Source organism: Mesoplodon densirostris, chromosome 4 (genome assembly GCF_025265405.1).
Source record: "Mesoplodon densirostris isolate mMesDen1 chromosome 4, mMesDen1 primary haplotype, whole genome shotgun sequence".
In the NCBI taxonomy this organism is placed as follows: Eukaryota; Metazoa; Chordata; class Mammalia; order Artiodactyla; family Ziphiidae; genus Mesoplodon; species Mesoplodon densirostris.
Window position 1 is genome coordinate 120971693 of NC_082664.1, and position 26237 is coordinate 120997929.

The 26237-nt window shown below is 38.3% G+C and overlaps 1 protein-coding gene across 6 annotated transcripts in view; it reads right to left on the reverse strand.

Annotated features, from left to right (window-relative positions):
• NEO1 (neogenin 1) overlaps window positions 1-26237 on the reverse strand; it is a 251220-nt gene that overhangs the window by 42862 nt on the left and 182121 nt on the right. For 4 of the 6 annotated variants that reach the window (XM_060097034.1, XM_060097036.1, XM_060097033.1 and 1 more), the window contains exons 8-13: window positions 22685-22904; window positions 15470-15624; window positions 10521-10669; window positions 10006-10144; window positions 3152-3201; window positions 2034-2181 (exon numbers count right to left, since the gene is read on the reverse strand). In XM_060097034.1, the coding sequence (XP_059953017.1) occupies window positions 2034-2181; window positions 3152-3201; window positions 10006-10144; window positions 10521-10669; window positions 15470-15624; window positions 22685-22904 (861 nt within the window). The remainder of the gene's footprint in view (window positions 1-2033; window positions 2182-3151; window positions 3202-10005; window positions 10145-10520; window positions 10670-15469; window positions 15625-22684; window positions 22905-26237) is intronic. The other 2 variants (XM_060097038.1, XM_060097035.1) reach the window with 1 other exon arrangement.

Below are 26237 nucleotides of genomic sequence, written 5' to 3' on the forward strand. Positions count from 1 at the left end.
TTCTAGATATTGTGATAGGTCTTGTAAGGGTTATGAAAAATTATCCTACCTCCCCATATTCAAATAACAGCATCTTTGGCCAGCAACATAGTACAGAAACTCCAAAGAGAGAGCTACTGAGAGAGAAGTTGTCTAGGATGCAGGATGAGCCCTTGCTCAGTTAATCAATCCTGTCACGTGGTGTGAGAGGAGAGATGGGAGGGGTTCTGTCCTCTGCAGGCCCATCCTGATTCTGTTTGTCCACAAGAAAGCAAGAAGCAAGACAAGAGGAGAAACAGAACGGCTGGGGCCAAGTCAGTTTACCTCTCTGTCTCCTCCCTGCACACACTGAACAGGACGTGCCAGAGTGGGCTACACAAGCATTTGTAACTTTAACAGACAACAAACATGGTTCAATTGAGGACATGGAAGAATTCAACCAATCAGATTATCATTCCCTCTCCTCTGGGGAGTTGGAATGTAAGAGAGGGAGAGAGCAAGTGAGAGAGAGAGTGCACATAAGCAGGTGCAAGTGAGAGAGACGTGTGAGTATAGAGGCTGAGCTCCTCTCCCTCAAGATAACCTAGAGAGCTCATTGACTAAAACCAAGGCACTCGATTCATATTATAAAGATATGGCAGAATGTGTTTAGTGCTGTAAGTGGTACAAAAAGAAGACACAACAATTACTTCTGGCTAAAACTTAAAATCCTATAATTTGTTGTTCAGTACAGGATCTTGGGAACCCACACTGTTCTCTAATACTTATCAGCTTCAAGTTAATGCTTCAAGAGAACAATGATCTCCACTTTTGCTCATCATTGTATACTCAGTGCCAGTACCTGCTAATAAAAGTTCAATAAAGTCTATTAAACAAATGAATGAATCTAAATATGATTTTAAAATGCAAGAATTTTCTTGATAAAGAAAAGGCTATTTTTATGATGAAAGTGGTACTCTGCTTATACATCAAATGTTCCACTGAGAAAACGAATAGTCTCCTCATGGGCAAGGACTGTATCTACTTTTATTTATTAGAAACAAGAAGAGTGCCTGGTATACAATAAATATCTACTACTAAACATTCAAAATAAAAGCCTTACCTTTGGGAAATGTTATTTATCTGTGTCTGGAGTAAAATCAGACTGACTTTTAAGAACATCTGTGACCAATTTTGCTGTAATGCTCCTTTGGTGAGACTTCTTAGCAACACCCCTACAGCCATATTTACCTGCTGCAGCTTAGAGCTATGGGGTTATGAGAGGAAACTAGAAGACTGAAAGATACCCTTGAAGACAAGCATTCACCTTCTCCTATTTTGAAAGAAGTCAATCTCATCCATGAGGTGAGGAATACAGAGAAAAGCTTGCTGGTTTACTGGAGTACAGTTTTTCACTGTCACTGGTTCTCCAATTTTTAGAAACCTATACCTATACAGATTATATGGATTAGGGTTCATTTTTATCGGGTGTGCCACTTGCTCTGTTGCACACAAAGGGAGAACTATACAAAAGGGCTATCCTTGACAGAATTTTCTAGAACTTTATCATGTCTGTAGAAGCAAGAATGATTATTGCATGGCTGTGGCTATTCACAAATGTTGTTTCAGGCCACCTATACCTGAGTGGTGTCAGCGTTATAGAAGTCATTTTGTAGGTCTCTGCTACCAACTAGACTGAGTGGATTCTTTGCTTATATAGCTTTGCTTTACCTTTCAGATTACAAAAGAGTTATAATGTGTGTGTGTGTGTGTGTGTGTGTGTGTGTGTATGTATATATATATATATATATTCAAAAAAGAAAACATGGAGAACACAGAAAAACACAAGTAAGGCAATGAAACTCAAACGCAATTTCACCAGAGATGGCAGAAGCTGTAAGAGTGTTTTCCACTAATTTTTATCAAGTCAGAAGTAGACTGAACTCTTACAAATTGTTTTAAACCATTTTTGCTTTGTGTAAGTCAAGGGCCCAGAGCAGTCATTAGACTAGCACAATTCAGTGTTTGAGAGAGACACCATCTCCTAGCTTTCGCCTATGTGCAAAGCAGCTTACCTTCAATCAGCTCTGACAGCTGTGTCCCAGTCACCAAAGTCTCAGTGACATCGCTCTTTCGGGAGGCCTTTCGGTAGCGAACCTTGTAGCCAGTGACCTGCCCATTTTGTGTGGCCGGAGGAGGTGGCTGCCAGTGAATCACAATACTCTGGGAAAGACAAGATTACAGGGAGAAGACCAAATAGATCAAATCTTGGTCCTGTTTTATGTATTATTACTCTGAATTCAGTGTGTAAGAGAAGGAACCATAAAAGCAACAGAGTGTTCAGACAGTTTTACTAAGTTATTTAATAATCACTCAAAAATAGTGTTTTAATTTTAAAACCATCAAAGACCAAATGGGGAGACTGTATTTGTGGGCAGTATATGCTGGGCACTTGATTTATTTTGCCAGAATGAAGACATAGGGCAAGAGTCTCAGGTAAGTTTTTGAAGGAAAACGTAAGGTCAGAGGCATGTGGATTAGGAAGTAAACTACTGTTAGGTGTAAGGTTCTCTTCTACTTCCACTGTAGCAACAGCTAAATTAGACAATTTCTGTCTAAAACTTTTCAAAGAGGGGACTGTTAATTACCAGCTGGTTGTTTCTTAAAGGAAAAGGAGTCCCATAGTCCTTTTTGAAAGAACTGACTGTCTCAGTTGTCTATGCAGCCCAGTAGGGGTTTTGGGCGTCTGAGAGGCACACATGGCCTTCAGTGCACAGTGAACTTGACCAGGAGGGACAGCTTCAGCAATGCAACCATCTGACAGACGTCTACCTTTGATTCACACTGGGCTCACCTCACCATACCAAAGAGGCTATGGTATCATAAACAACAACTTACTTCTTTCTACCTGTCACCAAGGTTCCGGATGGTTAACATCTAGGATGTCATGATTTACATAATAATAGCAATGTACTTGAAGAAAGCCTAAAGTAATTTTTGCACAACAGAAAGGCAGTAAAGTTGAACAGAATCAACCAGAGTTGGCTTCTAAGCCCAGCTTTAAACTGGCAAGTGTAATATCTATGTTACTTTATTTCTTTGCTTGATTATGATTGTTTTGATACAGAATCTCTCTCTCTATTTGCCCTTCTGAGGCAAATAGAAAATGAACAACAGCAATATAAAGTTTTACCTTTGAATTTCTTACTTCTAAAGACAGATTCTGAGGAGCAGCGCTGGGAACTGCACAGGCGAAAAAAAAGAAAAGAAAAGAAAAAAAAATTTCAATCACTCAGGCATCACCCATCATGTGACTGTTCTTGGCTGGACTTTATACAAATGCATATCTCAAACACTGATATACAACCTGAAGGTCTAACCCAGCAGCCAGCGCCCTCATGTTGAAAGTATCTGGACAAGGTGTGGGGCCATATCTGATTCACTTAAAATAATGAGACCCGTTCACATACGCACCCATACCCAAGTCAGGCTGTACCTTTGGGAAATCAGGTACTTATTTCAAGGATACGATAGTGACTGTAAACTTTTCTAGACCGCAAATACATTCTGAATCTTTAATGTATTCTTTTGAATATTCTTGGGAGTAGCATATCTTTATCTTGGGATACATTTTCTGGAAACAAGTCTAATGACTATGGCAAGTGAATCAACTGGGTAATATCACTATGAGTCCAAAATGTGATGTACACAAATCAATGACCTTGGCTTTCTTGTGGGGTCCTAAACTGGTTTTAAAGGCAGCTTCCAGGTAAAGCAAAGAGATGTTTAAGCAATGACAGTCCAGTTAAGAAACCATCTGGCTTCCCAAGGGAACTATGTAGCAGGGAACACTCATTCAGATGTGAGAAGTTTGGGACCGTTGGTTAAAAAACAGCTGTATAACTTTAGCTTCTCACATATTAGAACATAAGACAAGGGTATCTCAAAGTTTATGGTCCACACACCCTCCAGTGTCTCCTTTTGTAGTAATTATAGGAAGCAAAGAAAATTTAAGTAAACCTGATTAGTTTCTTCTCCATCACAAAATGCTAACTTTGGCTTTTCTCTCCTAATCCATCCATGGAAATTTCTCCCTCCCATTCTCTGACATTTGGTGACCAGGTGTATAATTAAGTGCCCACTGCGCTATAGGCTTCTGGAGGACAGAGACTATTTCTTGTTTGCTGTTGAATCCTGTGCTAACAACAAAGTACATCAGGCCTCAATCAAGAGATCCAGGCACAGAGGGTCTGGAGAAGGACTTGGGAACCTGTGTTTTGAAAAAAGTCCATGGATGGTTTTGATCATCTCCCTGTTAGGAACCTCTGACTTAGCTGAAAAGGCACCAACATAATTGTTGTTGCTGTCTTCTTCTTCATCATCATCACCACTGCCACCATCATAGCTAAGATCTGCTGCATGTTCCTACATGACAGGTACTTAATCCTTAAAACAATCCTACAAAGGAGTTTCTATTATTATTCCCATTTTATAGATGAGAAAACTACAGATGCAGCTCAGGAGAGTTAACTTGCTCAAGGTATTTGTTTCAGCTGGTGTAGGAACTAAGATTTATCTTACTCCGAACTGCTGCCCTTAACCACCATGCTGAGACACATTCAGTTCCCATGACAGGCACTGTAGTCAGCATACCAAGCCACTTAATGCAGTTGAAAGTGGCTCATGGGTAGATTTAAGAGCCTACCTCAAAAAACAGGGTAATGTAGTTGGCTAACCAAACTACAGTTTGCATTTATTTTTCCCAACTTTTTATCCTGAGAAATTGCAAACACAAAGAATGACAAGAAGAATACAATGAACACCATGCATTCTTTTCCTGGATTCACCAATTGTTAATATTCTGCCACATCTGCTCTATTTCTCTCATTATATTTATACAAACATGTTTATCTATCTACATATTGTTTCTGGATGGCTGAGAGACAGTTACAGTCGTCATGATACTTCACTCCTAAATACTACAGTATGTATCTCCTAAGAACAAAAACATTCTCCAACAAAATACAATGATAATACAATGATCACGTTAAAAATCTAATCAACACAAAAATATTACCTAATAACATATCTAATATTTAATACTGACTGATACTATACCAACCTAACATTAAGTAATTGTACCAAGAGTGTCCTTTTTAGCTGTTTTAACTCCCAGAATCAAAGACCACACATGTTTTATTTTATTTCATGTGTCTTTACTTTCCTTTAATCTAGATTCTAGAATGACTCCCCTACCTTTTTTGTTTTTTTCATGAGACTACTATTTTCTAAGAATTCAGGACAGTTTATTTAATTCTTTGCAGAATGTCCATCAATTTCAATATGTCTAGTTATTTCATCATGATCATATTTAAATTAAACACATTTTTGGCAGGGATACAACATAGAGGTGAAGTTATATCTTTCTCGATGCAACATATCACATGATGTCAGTCTGCTCCTTTGTTGGTGATGTGATGTCTGACTACCTGCTTAAAGGAGTCAAACTATAGCTTCTAAGGCATGCTTGTTTATATATAAGGGCTATACACATATACACACATTTTTAAAGAAAAAGACATGTTTGTTAACACTTGGATTTAGCTGAGTTTCAGGACATAATACATACACTAAGTGCAATAAACTGCTATTTTCTGTTCTACTTTTAAAACATTTTTTAACAATGCTGATCTTGACCAACTCAATCTTGTTGGCAGGCTGTACTTTGAAAACGACTGCTTTAGGGTCATGGGTATAAGCAAATATTCAGTCACAGGTGAGAAGTAAACTGTCACAAAATCCTGAGGAATGTAAAAGACCTATTTGTATGCACCCAACATAAGAGCACCTCAATACATAAGGCAAATGCTAACAGCCAAAAAAGGGAAATCGACAGTAACACAGTAATAGTAGGGGACGTTAACACCCCACTTTCACCAATGGACAGATCATCCAAAACGAAAAAAAATGAGGAAACACAACCTTTAAATGATCCATTAAACAAGAAGGACTTGATATTTATAGGACATTCCATTCCAAAACAACAGAATACACTTTCTTCTCAAGTGCTCATGGAACATTCTCCAGGATAGATCATATCTTGGGTCACAAATCTAGCCTTGGTAAATTTAAGAAAACTGAAATCGTATCAAGTATCTTTTCTGACCACAATGTTATGAGACTAGGTATCAATTATAGGAAAAAAAAATCTGTAAAAAAATACAAACACATGGAGGCTAAACAATACACTACTAAATATCCAAGAGATCACTGAAAAAAAATCAAAGAGGAAATAAAAAAATACCTAGAAACAAATGACAATGAAAACACAACAACCCAAAACCTACGGGATGCAGCAAAAGCAGGTCTAAGAGGGAAGTTTATAGCAATACAACCCTACCTCAAGAAACAAGAAACATCTCAAATAAACAACCTAACCTTACACCTAAAGCAATTAGAGAAAGAACAAAAAAACCCCAAAGTTAGCAGAAGGAAAGAAAACATAAGATCAGATCAAAAATAACTGAAAAAGAAATGAAGGAAACAATAGCAAAGATCAATAAAACTAAAAGCTGGTTCTTTGAGAAGATAAACAAAATTGATAAACCATTAGCGAGACTCATCAAGAAAAAAAGGGAGAAGACTCAAACCAATAGAATTAGAAATGAAAAAGGAGCAGTAACAACTGACTTTGTATTTCTGACACTGCAGAAATACAAAGGATCATGAGAGATTACTACAAGCAACTATATGCCAATAAAATGGACAACCTGGAAGAGATGGACAAATTCTTAGAAAAGCACAACCTTCCGAGACTCAACCAGGAAGAAATAGAAAATATAAACAGACCAGTCACAAGCACTGAAATTAAGACTGTGATTAAAAATCTTCCAACAAACAAAAGCCCAGGACCAGATGGCTTCACCGGCGAATTCTATGAAACATTTAGAGAAGAGCTAACACCTATCCTTCTCAAACTCCTCCAAAATATAGCAGGGGGAGGGACACTCTCAAACTCATTCTATGAGGCCACCATCACCCTGATACCAAAAACAGACAAAGATGTCACAAAAAAAGAAAATTACAGGCCAATATCACTGATGAACATAGATGCAAAAATCCTCAACAAAATACTAGCAAACAGAATCCAACAGCACATTAAAAGGATCATACACCATGATCACGTGGGGTTTGTCCCAGAAAAGCAAGGATTCTTTAATATACTCAAATCAATCAGTGTGATAAACCACATTAACAAATCGAAGGAGAAAAACCATATGATCATCTCAATAGATGCAGAAAAATCTTTCAACAAAAGTCAACACCCATTTATGATAAAAACCCTGCAGAAAGTAGACAGAGATGGAACTTACCTCAACATAATAAAGGCCATATATGACAAACCCATAGCCAATGGCATTCTCAATGGTGAAAAACTGAAACCATGTCCACTAAGATCAGGAAAAAGACAAGGCTTGCTAAAAAGACAAGGCTTCTCTTTAGCCACAGCAATCAGAGAAGAAAAAGAAATAGAAGGAATCCAAATTGGAAAAGAAGAAGTAAAGCTGTCACTGTTTGCAGATGACATGATACTATATAGTGAATCCTAAAGATGCTACCAGAAAGCTACTAGAGCTAATCAATGAATTTGGTAAAATAGCAGGATACAAAATTAATGCACAGAAATCTCTGGCATTCCTATACACTAATGATGAAAAATCTGAAAGAGAAACTAAGGAAACACTCCCATTTACCACTGCAACAACAAAAACAAAATACCTAGGAATAACCCTACCTAAGGAGACAAAAGACATGTATGCAGAAAACTATAAGACACTGATGAAAGAAATTAAAGATGATACAAATAGATGGAGAGATATACCATGTTCTTGGATTGGAAGAATCAACATTGGGAAAATGACTATACTACCCAAAGCAATCTACAGATTCAGTGCAATCCCTATCAAACTACCAATGGCATTTTTCACAGAACTAGAACAAAAAATTTCACAATTTGCATGGAAACACAAAAGACCCCAAATAGTCAAAGCAATCTTGAGAAAGAAAAACGGAGCTGGAGGAATCAGCCTCCCTGACTTCAGACTATACTACAAAGCTACAGTAATCAAGACAGTATGGTGTTGGCACAAAAACAGAAATGTAGATCAGTGGAACAGGATAGAAAGCTCAGAGATAAACCCACTCACATATCGTCACCTTATCTTTGACAAAGGAGGCAAGAATATACAATGGAGAAAAGACAGCCTCTTCAATAAGTGGTGCTGGGAAAACTGGACAGCTACATGTAAAAGAATGAAATTAGAACACTCCCTAACACCATACATAAAAATAAACTCAAAATGGATTAAAGACCTAAATGTAAGGCCAGACACTATCAAACTCTTAGAGGAAAACATAGGCAGAACACTCTATGACATAAATCACAGAAAGATCCTTTTTGACTCATCTTCTAGAGAAATGAAATAAAAACAAAAATAAACAAATGGGACCTAATGAAACTTAACAGCTGTTGCACAGCAAAGGAAACCATAAAAAGACGAAAAGACAACCCTCAGAATGGGAGAAAATATTTGCAAATGAAGCAACTGACGAAGGATTAATTTCCAAAATTGACAAGCAGCTCATGCAGCTCAATATCAAAAAAACAAACAACCCAATGCAAAAATGGGCAGAAGACCTAAACAGACATTTCTCCAAAGAAGATACACAGATCCAAGAAACACATGAAACGATGCTCAACATCACTAATCATCAGAGAAATGCAAATCAAAACTACAATGAGATATCATCTCACACCAGTCAGAATGGCCATCATCAAAAAATCTACAAACAATAAATGCTGGAGAGGGTGTAGAGAAAAGGGAATCCTCTTGCACTGTTGGTGGGAATTTAAATTGATACAGCCACTATGGAGAACAGTATGGAGGTTCCTTAAAAAACTAAAAATAGAAATACCATATGACCCAGCAATCCCACTACTGGGCATATACCCTGAGAAAACCATAATTCAAAAAGAGTCATGCACCACAATGTTCACTGCAGCTCTATTTACAATAGCCAAGACATGGAACCAACCTAAGTGTCCATCGACTGATGAATGGATAAAGAAGATGTGGCACATATATACAATGGAATATTACTCAGCCATAAAAAGAAACAAAATTGAGTTATTTGTAGTGAGGTGGATGGACCTAGAGACTGTCATACAGAGTGAAGTAAGTCAGAAAGAGGAAAACAAATACAGTATGCTAACACATATATACTGAATCTTAAAAAAAAAAAGGTTCTGAAGAACCTAGGGGCAGGACCGGAATAAAGACGCAGACATAGAGAATGCACTTGAGGACATGGGGAGGGGGAAGCGTAAGCTGGGATGAAGTGAGAGAGTGGCAGGGACATATACACACTACCAAATGCAAAACAGGTAGTTAGTGGGAAGCAGCCGCATAGCACAGGGAGATCAGCTCTGTGCTCTGTGTCCACCTAGAGGGTTGGGATAGGGAGGGTGGGAGGGAGACGCAAGAGGGAGGAGATATGGGGATATATGTATATGTATAGCTGATTCACTTTGTTATATAGCAGAAACTAACACACCATTGTAAAGCAATTATACTCCAATAAAGATGTTAAAAAAAAAAAGACCTTTTTGGCAGGCAAATATGATTACTAAGTAGAGCAAGCCCAGCCTTCCATCAGCCCTGTGATGGTCTGTGCTATGAACAAGCAATAATATTTACTTATACAAAAGCATCTAGTAAAAATAAAAATACAGAGAAACTATTTAGTACCAGGCACTACATGTTCTATGCTCTCTCACTGGATCTTTACAGCAACCCAATAAAGTTGGTATTATAAATTTCACATATAAGGAAACATGCTCAGACATGTGAAGTGACTTGACCGAAGTCACACTACTAGAACTGCTATCTGAACCAAATCTCCTTGACATCAAAGCTCATGATCTTGCTACTACGCCACCAGTGCCCCCCAAGCATGGTATTTTGTTCCAGAGGAAGAAAGACTCACCATCTGAAAATGTTCGAACAGCTACATCTTGTGTGGAGACTCCAGGACCATGTTTATTGTAGGCCACCACTCGGAAACTATACTCTGTATATTTTTTCAACCCGTTAATGGTGTGGGAGTGAGTTGAAACATCAACATCCTTGAATAAAATAAAACAATTTATATATACACAACTCAAGCCAAAAGATATGCTGCAAAGTAAAGAATTAACTATACAAATTCTATATTTGACATAATGCAGATTTTTGTCCCTTTTATAGAATATTATTTAACAGTTAAAGCAAATTAATCATAAGCACTGCAGTTTGCTGAGAAATACTCCTTGATGTTTAGGAACGCTTGCTGGTAAAAACTACAGAATAAACCTTTGTACCAAGAAATAGAATCTATCAACTTTTCATTTCTTATACATATTTTTTTCCTCAGATTTCTAGACAAGCAGGTATTGAGTTTTGGAAATATATTTCAACTCTACTATTCCAATCAATGCATTACAAAATGACTTCCTATTATACCTGTTCTTTATCAGTTCCTTTTTCCATGTAGTACAGTTTGTAATTCTGAATTTCCCCATTTCCAGACAATGGTGTTTCCCAGGTGACAGTAATGGAAGTAGGTGAAGTTGCATATGCTCGGATGTTAGGTGCTGGGCCAGGGAGCTGAACTAGAAAGAAAATTTCAAGACAGTAAGACATAAATAAAATTTACTGCAGCCCTCAAGACCGTTCTCAGCAATAATGGCACACTATGTTTTTTTTTTTAATTTTTATTTATTTATTTATTTATTTTTGGCTGCGTTGGGTCTTCGTTGCTGCACGCGGGTCTTCTCTAGTTGCAGCAAGTGGGGACTACTCTTCATTGCGGTGCGCAGGCTTCTCACCGAGGTGGCTTCTCTTGTTGAAAAGCAGGGCTCTAGGCTGGTGGGCTTCAGTAGCTGTGGCATGTGGGCTCAGTAGTTGTGGCTTGCAGGCTCTAGAGTGCAGCCTCAGTAGTTCTGGCACACGGGCTTAGTTGCTCTGCGGCATGTGGGATCTTCCCGGACCAGGGCTCGAACCTGTGTCCCCTGCGTTGGCAGACGGATTCTTAACCATTGTGCCACCAGGAAAGCCCTGGCTATGTTTTGTGTTTTTTTTTTTTTTTTTTTTTTTTTTTTGTGGTATGCGGGCCTCTCACTGTTGTGGCCTCCCCCGTTGCGGAGCGCAGGCTCCGGACGCGCAGGCTCCGGACGCGCAGGCTCAGCGGCCATGGCTCACGGGCCCAGCCGCTCCGCGGCATATGGGATCCTCCCAGACCGGGGCACGAACCCGCATCCCCTGCATCGGCAGGCGGACTCTCAACCACTTGCGCCACCAGGGAGGCCCCTGGCTATGTTTTTAAAACAATAAAAACTATGAAAACAAGTGATCTGACTGAAGTGGTTTCAGGATAATATATAATTAAATGATTTCCCTCTTTATGACTGAAAAACCAAAAATCATCTGTGAAGTATCTCAAATTTATTCAAAGGAAAAAGTGAACAGTGCAGAATTTTTCTTGTGGTTTATAAAATCCTAGCTTTGCAGTGGGACTGCAGCACATAAAAGCAAACATCACAAAAAGAGAGTCTTCTTTTACCAGGCTCTGGGGATACAATGAATGATGGACAGAGTCCCTGCCCACAAAGAACTCCCAGTCTAGAGGGAAGTCAGACATATAGTTACAAAGAAGATCCTAAGTGCTGATAGATTAGGTAACGTCTGTAATGAAAACTGAAAGAAGAGAGTACACAATTCTGCTTTGGGCGGGGGTGGTTAGGAAAGGGAAGGATTGGTGAGGACTTCCGGGGAGCAGGAAGAATGAGTAGTTTTCTCAGACACCAAGAGGGAAATTGATCCAATCAATTTGGACATAATAGGTGAGAAGACAGTGTCATGTGGTTCAGGTTGAAACAAAGAATGGATATGGGAGAGAGAGTGCTGCAAAGGATGACAAGAGCCAGATAAAGGAGAACCTCTAAGGCCCTGCTATGAGTTTGGATTATTTCTTGTAGGTGTTAGGTAATTACTGAAAAATTATGAGCAGGAACATGACATGATCAGATCTGCATTTAAAAAGAACATGTGAACACATGCATGGAAGAAAAACAATAATGGCACAAGACTAGATAAATAATAATTTAAAAAATAGCCACCATTTATTGAATGCTTGCCATCAGTCCAGCATTAAGTGCTTTACATTTATTTAAATTACATCTTATTTAATCTGTGCACTAACCCAAATGAGACGGATACTGTTATCATCCCTACTTATGGATGAGGCTGAGAGGTTAAGAACCATTCCCAAATGATGGAAAAGTTGGCAAGTAGTGGAGCTAGGAGCTGAGCACTTCCTCGTTCTAAAACGTGGACTCAGGAAAACCAGTTAGGGGATTATGACAACACCCTCTGTGGGATGGTGTGACTGGAAGATCCCATGATTGGTTGACTGATTATCTGCCCAGCTCTAAATCCTACAACAGGTCACATCCTTTTTTACTATATTCTTTTTGTCTGACTGACAGGTTTGAGTCCCAATTTATACACAAATCCTGGCAGGTGCCTATATCTACACTTTGGTGGATGCTCTATATCTGAAAACCAGTTCTCTGGTGCCAGTGCTTCTGTAACAGACATCCATTAGATTTAAGGAAAGGGGAAAAAACTAACAAAAAGTAAAACAAACTGGCTTGCTTAAATAACAGCATGACAGCTTAAGATTAGTTTTTGTACCAAAGCAGAGAAACCTGAATATGGTTTTTTGGCAGTTGTTTGCATTATTTAGGCATGAATCATGTTATTCACTTAAGAGCATATTTTGTGCAGCCTGACAGGTGGGATTTGTCACACTTCTGCTGCTATGGAAAACTTTCCTCTAACTTTTTAAAAGGGAAGGAGAACAGAACAAATTCCCTTGAAATCACTTTCAGTATATTCATTGGCTAAATGTAGGCAAAGATGATCCTAAAATAGGAGCTAGTAAATTATTTCATTTCATCTGTACAGTGGCATTAAAAAATGGAAAAAAATTTAAGTTGGTTTGAAAAGCTAAAAATGTAAACTATTTTCCCAGGGCTGACTCCAACACTTACGGCCCGTCCCACCTGCCCCCAAGCTGAATACCTCCAGATAAAATGCAAATCTCTCTCCACTAACTCCTCTTTTGCCAAAACATGTTATAGTCACTCTCTACCCCTAAAATACTCTCACCAGAATCTGTTACCCCTTCCATCTATATTCTTATTTAGCTACTTTCTTTTAATCGAATTCCTTGAATAAATGATTGTGCTGCCTACTTTCCTTGTGATGACTGTACATCACATTATTGCCTGTTTACTTGTCTGGCGCTGGTACCAAACTGTAAGCTCCTTGTGAACAGAAGTCAAGTCTTACTCGTCTTTACATCTTGCTGCCTAGCATGGTGCCTGGCACATGACAGGCACTCAATAAATCTCTTCTTTCATCTCTAACTTGACAATGCCCCTTCTAGTCCAGTGGTTCTCAATAGTCTGACTTGTAAGTTCTGAAATGATAATGAAAACCACAGGCTCTTTCCCAAGGAAAATGTGAACATGTACAGACACACAAATATTTTCATGTATCTTCAGAAGGTTCATGGCCCCAGGATTGAACCCTGAACTGAATCAAATTCAGTGGTCTTTTCCTTTATTTTCATCATGACTCACCTTGCATGTGCACTGTTTGTCCTATTTTGGGGTGGGGTCAAGCAGTGTCCTTCCCCAAGAATGCTTGCTCTAAGCCAAATGCTTTAAGGCCAACCTCAGGTCTCATCTTTTTCTAGGAACCTGATTTGATATACCTAACTTTTACAGTAATTCTTCCTTGTTCTGTATCCCATTATCTCTCATGAATGATGCCTGTATGTGAGAGTTAATGAAGGAAAATTGAGTTTTGCTTCGTGGCTTGAGTTTGATATCTAATAGATTGTTCCTGCTCTCATCTGAACACAGTAACCATGAAATTCAACATCCTTTCCCTGCAGCGAGAACACATTCTTTCCTTAAATCAGCCCCCCGGCTCTCTGTTGGCCCTCTTGTTGTTGCTTGGGTTTGATTCCTGATCTTTAAGCTCTATTACTGAAATGATCAATGGCCTCCTATCTTGACTGCTCATTCTTTTTTTTTTTTTTTTTGCGTTACGCGGGCCTCTCACTGTTGTGGCCTCTCCCATTGTGGAGCACAGGTTCCGGACGCGCAGGCTCAGCGGCCATGGCTCACGGGCCCAGCCTCTCCGCGGCATGTGGGATCCTCCCGGACCAGGGCACGAACCCGTGTCCCCTGCATTGGCAGGCGGACTCTCAACCACTGCGCCAGCAGGGAAGCCCTTGACTGCTCATTCATTAAGGGGAGAATTCCTATCTTGTCCATCCCCTGCATCTCTAATAGTCTGTGCAGTGCCTGGTAGAGGAGGTCCTCAATAACTGTTTGATGGATAAATGATTTGCTGCAGCATTAGAAAGTGAAGTTCCACAGCTTCTTGACTTTACTTATTCTACCCATCAGGCAGAGTCCTTGAATTATTTCCACAGTTTCAGTGGTAAATTCATTTAATATGTTTAGTTCCCTGGTCAGTAGCTTTCATGAATTTATCTCCCATGCTCCCTAGCTGAAGTAAAATTTTGTTACTGCAAGTATGTTAATACAGAAACACTAGTGCAGTTAACAGTAAAAGAAATCTGGAAAAGACTCCAAGGAAAAACAGTGCCTCAGGTTAAAAGTAAAAGTGTAGAAGAAAGCCTCATGAGATAAGCATTAATTCTGATTTGACTGCTTCTTGTCATTTCTGGCCTATAGTTTAAAACCAAAATTTAAGACATAGAAGACATTTATAAGATAAATCAACTTGACACTCATTTCAGTTGGAGAAAATCTTAAGAAATGTAACTGGAAGTAACATTATTTAGCACAAAAGACAGCAGGTCCAAAGTAAAGCCCTGAAGAGATTCCAAAGAGTGTGGTATGTATAAAGATCAGGGCAATCCCGTTGAACAATTATTAAATACCTACTTCCTATGTGAGGCACTGCATTAGATATGGTGTGAAATAAAAGGATAACAAAGACTCCGTCTTTGCCATAAAATTAATGATATATATTCATAACCATAATTCAAGGAAGAAAATGATAATGTATCTTGGGACTGTCGAGATAAAATATTAGATAAGATCAGAGGGAAGATTCTAAGAAGGCATCTGAGCTAGGTCTTAAAGGATCAGTAAAATTTGGGTGTCTATCAGCAGAATTATATTGTCTTACACTATTTGCTACTGCTTGATGTGAATTAATTTGATCTCCCCTAACTATTTTGTAAGGACCTTGAAGGTGAGGAACTGTTATCTTCTGCACTCCTATGGTATGCCAGGCTATATATAAGGTAGCCCTTCATACAGGTCTCCCTACAGGTGGGGCTGACAGAGAGGTGGGAGACTTACCCTCAGGCTGTGTTTCTACTCGTAGTGGAGCTGAACTCTCTCCGGAGCCATGTTTATTTTGAGCCGTAACTCTAAAGATGTACACAGTCGCCGGCATTAGGTTTTGGATGGTTACCTGCATTTCCCCGGGGCGACTGGTATTTTCAACACGTTCCCTTTGGAGAAAGAGGGATTGATTAGGAAAATTTCCAGAATGTGCAGTTTCATTTTTATTGTAATGTCTATAGATACCATATGACATAAAATCTTAATAAATCCAAGTCAAATTAACTCAAAAAAGGAAACTTTTGGGGGCGGAACAGTGCACAGAATATGGACGCTGGCAAAGAGCAATGTCATACATGTCTGATAAATCGCTTATGTTCTTGCTTAAACATTACTGATATTGCTGGCCATAATCACAACTTCCTTTCAGAAAAGACACAAAGAGTCTTCTTGGTGCCATCTCAAATGGGGCAGCTGGTCACCAATTCTGTACGCTTTAGGAATCACTGAATTTTAAGGGGTTATCCTCAGGGAGACATATAGAAGGTGATTATAGGTATGACCCAATTTTCACAGACAGTATCAAAGAATGCTGTGTATCTTCTGGATAACAGACTCTCAATAAGAAGAAAATTAGAGATTATCACTTTCAAAACTGAGAACAAAACATTAAAAATTTAAATGAATCCAGTCTTTAAAATAAGCTAATCATGACTCTGATTTTTATAATTTATTTCTTAAAACAAAAAATCTTCTTGAATGATTTTCAAACTGATTTGAAATGTTTAACAAATCTTATCACAAACAGTACAAATGGCCAGTGGTCTAGTGTTATGAGATGAAAACATAAAAACAGTTATCAGTTAGGTTCTTTAAAAAGGTGGCCTCCAGGCTCTATTTTGGGGGTCTCTGTGTCCACACTTGGGCCCATAATTATGCTCAGTATACTGTACTCACTATAACAAAACCCAGATTATATTTGCTTTCAACAAATATTGTAAAGAAAAATAATTGCTTTAGACAAATAGCTGGTCTTTAAGAATTACTGATCGTGTGAGAAAAGATCTGTGTCTATCTTGAGAGAGCAATAAAAGGGCCCAAAACTACTCTGTGGAAGAAATTATTTTAAATTACCTAATAATCTGTTGAATTAAATTCTTACTTTAAAATACTGATAATTTTCCCTGAAGCTACTGATTAAAATTTGTTTAGTTCTACATGGCCATATGCCAATTTGTCTGACTGTGTGTGAACATTTGCATTTCAGAGATGTGAGCGTTTTTCAATAGTTTTCTATAGTTCTTTAAACTATGTTACTTTAATTAAAACAAACAAACAGTACCCACCCACAACGTATTTATAAAGGTTGTCTGTCTATAGTCAGTTAGGTCCATTGGAAAAGAATATCATGGTAACAAAAGTTATTGCTCAGAGACACTTGAGATATCTATAGATATTATTTTCTCTTCAGCTAAACCTCTAAATCACAAGATTTAGAAGGAGAGTATCAACTGATTTCTTATGCTGTGAGGTTTCTGACACTTGATCCAATCACAAATGCTAGCTAAAAGGAAGTATGGTATTTGACATTTCATTAAACTAACAGCTCCATGCCAGAGCACAGAATAGTCTGTTTCGCTCACTGTACATGAAAGTTTAAACAAGTTCTCTCTCAGAAAGACAGCGGGGTGGGGGGGCACTATCTTACTTTAAATCAAAGTGAAAGAGTGTCTCATTCGTGTTCACATACCACAGAAGCACTAGCAGAAGGCTCACACACAGAAGTAGCATCGCAAATGTGTGCTGAATGAATGAATGGAAATTTGCCTTTTGATGTATAAATGATATAGTAATGATATCACGTTTATCTTTTTGTTTGTTCCTATGTAAAAGGGGAAAATATCTAGAACAAATTCCTACAGAAGCATTACAATAAGAAAAAATCAGTAGTAGGTATGATTCCCTAAGATGAAACATCTAGCACCTGAAAAGGCTTCTAACAGTAGACTGCTCTGAGGTCCCAGAACCAAGTGTCTGTCTAGAAAAAAACTTTTGACTTCAGGAAAGATCCAGGGTGAGTTATGAAGGACAATTCTCATAAATGTGTGAGGTTACGATGGGTCTTAGGTTAGAATGTCTTAGCTAAGAGTCAAAAGAGAAAGGAAAAGATACACTTTATACTAAGACAGCGCTGGGCCAGAAGTTAGGAGCTCCAATTCTAGTTCTGGCAACACTACTAGCTTGCTAGGGGATCGTGGGAAAGTCATCAATTCCTTCTGGGCTTCAGTTTCTTCATGTATTAAATGTAAGAATGAGCCCAGGGTGGTGAACTTTTTCTTAAAAGGCTTGATAGTAAATATCTACAGGCCAAGATGCCAAATGAAAAATATTACCAACCATCTCCACAGTTAAAAATCCAAGTATAACTTTGGTTGGTCCTCCCTATCCACAGTTCTGAATCTGGGGATTCAACCAATTGTGAATCGTGTAGTACTGTACTATGGATTTACTGAGAAAAATCCACATATAAGTGGATGTGTGCAGTTCAAACCCATGTTGTTCAAGAGTCAACTGTAGTTACTTGTATAACCTATTAAAATGTAACCGTTTGAAAATGTAAAAACTATTCTTAGTTCTTGGGCCATAAAAATAACAAGTTTGGGCTTCCCTGCTGGTGCAGTGGTTGAGAGTCCACCTGCCGATGCAGGGGACACGGGTTCGTGCCCCGGTCCAGGAAGATCCCACACGCCGCGGAGCGGCTGGGCCCGTGAGCTATGGCCGCTGAGCCTGCACGTCTGTAGCCTGTGCTCCGCAACGGGAGAGGCCGCAACGGGAGAGGCCACAACAGTGAGAGGCCCGTGTACCCCCAAAAACAACAACAATAACAACAACAACAAAAAAAACAAGTTTGATTTGGCCCAGGGTCTATAGTTTGCCAGCTCCCGGACTAGACTAACAGATACGTAAGGCTTTGTCCAACTCTGGAATAACTTACTCTGTACTTTCCATTTGGTGGCTAACAGAAATACTGCTGTTTACATTAAAGGCATTGAAAAAAAAAAGTGCACATTTCACAGGTGAAATGGCAGAGGAAGAACCCTTTGGAATTTCAGGAAACTCAGGTACCCAACAGAATTATATAGCACGTGACCAAGGCACATAATGCCACCTGGTGGTTGAATTATCAAATGCAGGAAGTAGGGGAATTTGTAAATGCAGGCAGCGGCATATATCCTCACATCAAAATGTTTTAAGTCTATGAAGATAATGTCTATGAAGACCTTCGTTTTTTAGATGAGAAAATTTAACTTATAAAGGTTAAATAAATTTTGTTTATAAAACACATAACAGGGATCTAGCCTTTGACTTAGTGTTATTTCTATTCTTTCATTGCTTCTATTCAGAAATCATAATCTTAAAGTAATGAAGTGACAAAAATTATTATTACAATCTCCAAGAATATTCCTTTGAAATATTCCCCAGATTTATTGTCTGTTCCAGGTCACTGCTGTCATCTTCATCTGGGCCTACTGCATGCCTAGATCAACCTAACTACTACTGATCTGTCTCCCTGACTCCACTGCTTTTCCTCTCTAATCTTATGCAGTGCCCTCCAAGTACTGCTAATAAAAGCTGTTTAACAGTGTACACTTGCTCAGGAGTCTAAAATGGTCCCTTCTTAACTGATTATGTCAAAATTCTTACTGGCATTCCAACACTTGGCTCCAAACGTCCACTTTATTGTAATCTCTTACTAATTCTGACCAAGAACTCTAGGCCAGAGCTTTCTTACTTTCCCATCCTTCCAACAACAGACAACACAAATTAAATTGGATCTTCCTTGCCTCTCCTCTTTCTTCACATATACTTGCCCTGTCCTCCTGCCCCTGCCAAGTTATCTTCTACATTTTTTCAATTCCAACTTCATTTATTAATCATCCCTGCTTATTTCAACACGATTCACTAATAAGTGATAGATTTTCATTAAAAACAAAAGTATATATAATTAAAAATATTAAAAGTCCTAGTTTTTCTCCCTCCTTAAAACCTGTTCCACCCTGAGACCTAAAGGTGGCATTTAGACCTATATCTTGACATTTTGGGCAGGATAATTCTTTGTTTTGGTGGGTGGAGGGGAGCTGTCCTGTACATTGTAGGATGTTTATCAGCATCTCTGGCTTCTACTCACTAGACAGCAGTAAGCATCCCCTCCCATCTCAGCTGCAATAACCAAAAATGTCAGCAGACATTGCCAAATGCCCACTGGGAGATGGCGGGCAAAACTGTCCCTGGTTGAGAATCACTGACCTAGGCATTTATGTACACATCAAAATACATAGATATAAGTCATTTAAAAAATTCCTGCATCATACTTCATATGGTTATACATATATTAACTATATGCCCATTCCTCTACCAGTGGATATTTACTTTGTTTCCTTTTTTAATCCTTACAAATAATGCTACAATAAGCATTTTTTATGAGTGCCCTATGTGTATGTATATTGGCGTATCTATAGGACAGACACCTAGAAGTGTAATTGTTGGGTTGAAAGGAATGTGCATTAAAATTTTTTTTTTAATTCTGCTAAATCACCTTCTCCAAAGGCTCCTCTAACTTATACTGCCACCAAGAGCCTAGATTGGATTTAACATTCAGCTCACTTAACACTGGATATTATCAATTTAAAATTTCTGCCAGCCTTACAGGTGAAAAATGGTAACTCATCATTTTGTATTTCCAAGATTGTTAGTAATCGTGAAAACTTCTTTTTTTTAACTTTAATGGGCTTTCCACTAACTTCTTTGAGGCACCTACTTATACCATCTGCCTCGAGATATGTGTCTTTTACTTGTGATTTGTAGAAAGTTCTTTATATAGACTGGGTATCAATACAATCTTCTACAAATGTTAAATTTTTTCCCAGCTTATCAGTTGATAATTTGATTTTGTTTATTATGTTTATCACATGGAATTTTACAGTTATATAATAAACTCTGTCTATCTCTCCTATATGGTTCCTGAATTTTCTGTCTTCCTTTAAAAGATACGTTAAGTGATGAAAATAGTTTCTATATTTTCTTCTAATACACTGTTTTAAAAATACGTCTTGATACATCTATAACTTGTTGTTATACGTAAGACAGAGATACGACTTTTATTCCTTCTATTAAATGGAGGTTAATTATCTCAATATTATTTCTTGAATAATTATTTCTCCATTCATTAGAATTACTCACTTAACAAGTATTTATTTATACTTGTAGTGCTACTTATAAGCCAGGCTCTGTTCCAGGTGATGGTGATACTCCACTGAACAAGACAAACACCATGAATGCGTTAATATGAAGAGAAAATTTCTGAGTATTAAGTGTTCTGAAGAAACACAACACAAAAGCTAAAAAACAAAATACAGTGGTATGTTACAATGATGTTCTGGTAAATGTTTAACAACTGGCTCTGGTTTGTAGCACTTCTCACTGTAAATACTCCCTCTATGCTCAATTTTGAGCTACTGAGCCATGTCATCGGGTTTGCAAAATTTCCTGAAAATTTAACAACTGGCTTGGGAACAAGCCACCAAGCGCCCCGCTGTGCGACAGTGACCAAGGGGTTAAGCTGGATGGATAGTCATGGAAGACCTGAGAAGGGATCATCTGAGGATGACGGACAGGAAGTCAGACAGTTATTTGTGAGGGAAATGCAGTTCTGGTAGAAGGAACAACAAGGGCAAAGGCCCTGTAATGCACATAAGCTTGCTTCTGAGGAATTACTAAAAGCTTTTTTCCTTCTGTGAAATCCCATGACGTTTGCAATGTGATCTAAAAGCCTACTGGAAATATTTTAAGACAGGTTCTGTTTGGTAGTAATATCTTGCCTTTCTGGGACTAGCTCTATGTTTCCTTATCTTTGTAACTCCCCAAACATCCAGTGCAGTGTTCGGATGAACATTCTATTACCCTGGGAGCAGCTCCACCTACCTGACTCAAATTATGTCACTCAGATGTCTCAAGAGTATTAAACCAAGGGGTACTGACTTGACGAAGGTGCCTATACTTGCTGAACTTGCCAGTCTGGTATTAAATACAATATATATCAAATGTAAGCACCCTTGTAGAAATACAAGCTTTATTTCATGGGTTAGGGCCATAACCAAAACAGATTATTTTAGTTTTCTGATTTTGGTGTGAAGTAACAGCACAATGAAGGAATCTACTTAGCAATATTCAGAGTACACAGTCAGCATGTGGCATGGTACCTATGGTACCTCCCAAAGAGTTTATAATCTGGTTGGGAAAACAACACAAATACACATAAAATAACAGAAGAGTAACAACTATGGTAGTATTAGATCATGTGTTATCATAATTAAGTGCCAATATCAGTGGCACAGACATACATACAAGAGAAAAGCTGTATGTGCTGAAAAAGGTAGAGGAAGATTTATGAGGGCTTCATGGGGCTTAGTCTGGGCCAAGAAAGATTAACTGAATTTTAGTTTTAGTTGAAAAACCTTTTTTTCAAGGGGGAAGTGACTGAAGAGAACAGACTGGGAAAAAAGGTTGCATAGTGACAGGAATTAGACTGGTTTCATTAGAAAGTGAGCTAAACTGGGGTTAAAGGAAAATAAGGTTGGATAGACAAAACAAAGGTAGACAGTGGAGTAAAGCAGCCTGGTGATTCTGGAGAATCTCCAAAAGCAATGGAGAGGCAATGTGAGTTCCTGAAAGAGGTGGAGATGGAGAGAAATTTAATGAAATGCTGTTTTAGGAAAATGAGTCACTAAATACTCTTGTGTCGTCAAGGAGACCCCCCCACCCCACCTCAGAGCTCAGCAGCCCACATCCGTGTACGGGTGCAGACAGATATTCATTAAGATTACTTGAATAACTACCTTAATTTCTAGAATCTGAAAGTTCTAAGAAAGACATAGCCTATGGGTTGTGCTTGACTGACTTTTATGAAAAAACGGTAGCCCTGGTTACATTTTAATACTTCTAACTTAAATAACTCTCTCCCCAAGTCATCCCAGAGAGGCAGCAAAGAATACCAGGACTTCACTCTGTTTAGGAATTTACTTTTAATGACCTAAAACTAGGTCATCGCAGTGATCATATTTCTGGACTGAAAGTTGGTACAGATTCTACACAGTAGAGAGTCAGGGTGGGGACGGCTGGTCTTGGGTGGACAAGATGCAACCAACCGGCTCCAGACGTACAGGCACTTACCTAGCAATCCCCTCCTTGGTGTAGAAGACAGAGTAGGTAAGGTTGTCCCCATGAGGATCTGATGCAGGTGTCCGCCATGTCAATTTGATGAAGCGGGTAGAGACCAAGGAGGCCACGACATCTCGAGGAGCTGAAGGCAGTGGTCCAGTTGTGGCTGGTGCTAGATGGTCAGTAGTGGCACTGGTCAGTGAAGTGGGAGGTAATGTTGGGATGGCAACATCTTGTCATGTGCAAATATTGGGGAATATGAAGGGCAAACCACGACGGTTTTAAAAAAGAGAACAGAAAAAACAAAAAACAAAAAAGAAATAAACAAAACCACGATGGGAAACAAAATAAAATGAATGAACATAAAAAAGGCCATTAAACTGAAGGCTAACATGCAGGCCAGGGCTAACTACTGAAAACTAATGGGCACTAGTCAAGACACATCACTGCAGAGCAAGCGGACTTTCTGGTCACTATAATGGTTGTCGGCAAGGGACGGAGTGTGACAGCTAAGAATAAAACATTTCATGGAAGGACACATCAGTGCCCAAGTAATTTTCTTTAATTCTGAAAGCAGCATGAAACATCTGTCGAACTTTGCACATAAAAGTCTTATACATGATAAAACCTCAGTATTTTTTTCCCACTTTATCAAAATATGGAATAATGTGTGTAGTATGGATGGGCCTAATTACACTCAACATAGGCCCGAGACTATCATGATCTCACTGCAGAGCTGTGTGTGCCTTTAGCTCTGCAGGAGATTCAAGAGTCAGATCTTCAACTGGAGTCTAATATTAAAGTTTGCTCTCTGTATTTGGCAATACTCAGGGAAGTCTGATAACCTTTCTCAATTCACTAAGTTATAGTTCATTTCCTCTCATCAATTCATTTGACTACAACAGTATAAAATAGTGCATCACAAATTCCAAAGTCACACAAATATAATACTTATTAGGTAGCATATCTGTTTGGTACAGTCCTCACTGCAGTGTAATAGATTACGACAGCTTGCAGACCTCAGGGACTTGATGGGACAGATGAAGCAGTGGCAAATCAGAGCTCTGCAAGTCGAAAGCCTCTGTCTGTATGCTGAGTCAGCCCATTCTGTTGCTGGACACTTCTGACTTTAGAAGTCCATTCCTAATATTAACCTAAAATCTCCTTCACCTTGGAGTATACATTTAATCTCACAGAATTCATCAGAATTCTGTCATAACCTTAATGGGGAAATTAGAAGAGAGGGAGAGAAGAAAGCATGACAATTCTGGACCTCGTTTTCAATGAAATGGTAGGACAACAACCTCCTAAAAATGTCTATGAATTACAGGAGAATCTTTTAAAGTGAGGCAGTCTAAATAAATATGCCACAGAGAATAAATTCTCCAAGGGAAAGGCAGAGGAAGACCAACGTAAAGTCTCTAGACAGCTACCATTTATTGAGCACTTTCTACATGGCACTCTCGCTCTTTACACGGACTCATTCAATCCTTACAACTCTGTGAAATAGCTATTATCATTGTATCTCTATATTATATGGAGACTGACATTTAAAAAGGCTAAATCACCCTTCCTAGGAATAGGAAGTGGTGGAGTGTTAAAACCAGCCATGGTTTTTAGCTTAAGAGGCCTCTGGATTTAGCCAATAGAAGTTTTTAGTCCTTGTTGTGCCACTCAGGGTTATGGGAGCAGTCAGGGACTCTTGTTTGTTTTTGTCAATTCCCCTTGCTCCCAAGTCTTGTGAAGGCAATGCAAAGGGCCCAGGATGAAGGCCTGCACATGCAGTAGGTGTTACAGGAGAAAAACCCTGAGCTTGTGGGATTTACCACTTTCATAGCAAGGGAAAGCAAGCTCCAGACAAAGAATGGACCTGCTGTGGATATCTTTTTTTTTTTTAACATCTTGATTGGAGTATAATTGCTTTACAATGGTGTATTAGTTTCTGCTTTATAACAAAGTGAATCAGCTATACATATACATATATCCCCATATCTCCTCCCTCTTGCGTCTCCCTCCCACCTTCCCTATCCCACCCCTCTAGGTGGTCACAAAGCACCAAGCTGATGTCCCTGTGCGGTGCGGCTGCTTCCCACTAGCTATCTATTTTACGTTTGGTAGTGTATATATGTCCATGCCACTCTATATGTAATTCTGTTGTGGTTGGAGACATACTTTGTATGGTTTCAGCCTTTTAAAAGGTACTGAAACTTCTTTTGTGTCCCAGTATATAGTCTATCCTGGCAATTGTTCCATATGTGCTTGGAAAGAATCTGTATCTGTAGTTGCTAGGTGGAGAGTCTATGATGTCAGCTAGGTCAAGTTGACTGACAGGATTGCTTACGTCCTCTATACTCTTTCTAATTGTTTTATCAGTTTTTGAGAGTAGGATATTGAAATCTCCAAGTGTTATCATTTATTTATGTATTCCTTCTTTGAATATACCAATTATAAATGCATATACATCTAACAAAAGGGCCCCAAAATATATGAATCCAAAGAAATCTGGGAAAACCTTAAATATTTGGAAATCAAAAAATGCACTCCTAAATAACCCGAGTCAATGAAGAAATAGCAAGAAAAACATTTTTAAAATATTTTTAACTGAATGAAATGAATATACAACATATTAAAAATGAAGAGATGTAGTTAAAGCAGTGCTTAGAGGGAAATTAAAATACCTTTACCAGAAGATAAGTCTCACATGAATTACCTAAGGTTCTACCTTACTGAAGAGTGTAGACCTTAAGCTTTTTTTCTTTCCTTAATATAGCAGGTTAAGTTTTTCCGCACACACAAAAAAAGTAACCATGTGAGGTGATGGATGTGTTAACTAACTTAAATGTTGGAATCCTTTCACAATGTATATGTATCAAATCATTATGTTGTACACTTTAAATATATTACCATTTATTTGTCAATTATACCTCAATAAAGCTGGAAAAAAATTAAATTTTAACCACATTCTTAAAATACAAGGGTAAGAAATTAAGAGAAGATGTAAGCTACCAAAATAAAAAATAAAAGAGGGGACAATGCTATGAATCCCACAGATATTAAAAATTAATATTATGAACAAATTTATGCCAATAAATCAGACAACTTAAAGGAAATAAAAACATTCCCAGGAAGACAAAAATTACCAAAGTTACTCAAGAAGAAACACAAAATCTAGACAGAACTATAATAGATAGAAAAATTTAAATAAAAATCTTCCCACAGTGAAAAGTCCAAGCCCAGACCGTTTCACTGGTGAATGCTATCAAATATTTAAAAGAAGAATTAATACTAATCCTTCACAACTCTTTCAGAAAAAGAGTAGAAACACTTCCAACTCACTATGTGAGGCTAGTAAAAAGCCAAAGATACCACATGAAAAGAAAACTACAGAACAACCCTCATGATCAAAGATACAAAAATCTTTAACAAAATATTAGCAAACCATATTTGGTAACATATTAAGAGGATTATAAACCATGATCAAATAGAATTTATCACAGGAATTCAAGACTAGTTTAACATCCAAAAACCCATGTAATATATTATATTAACAGAAAAAAACCTGATC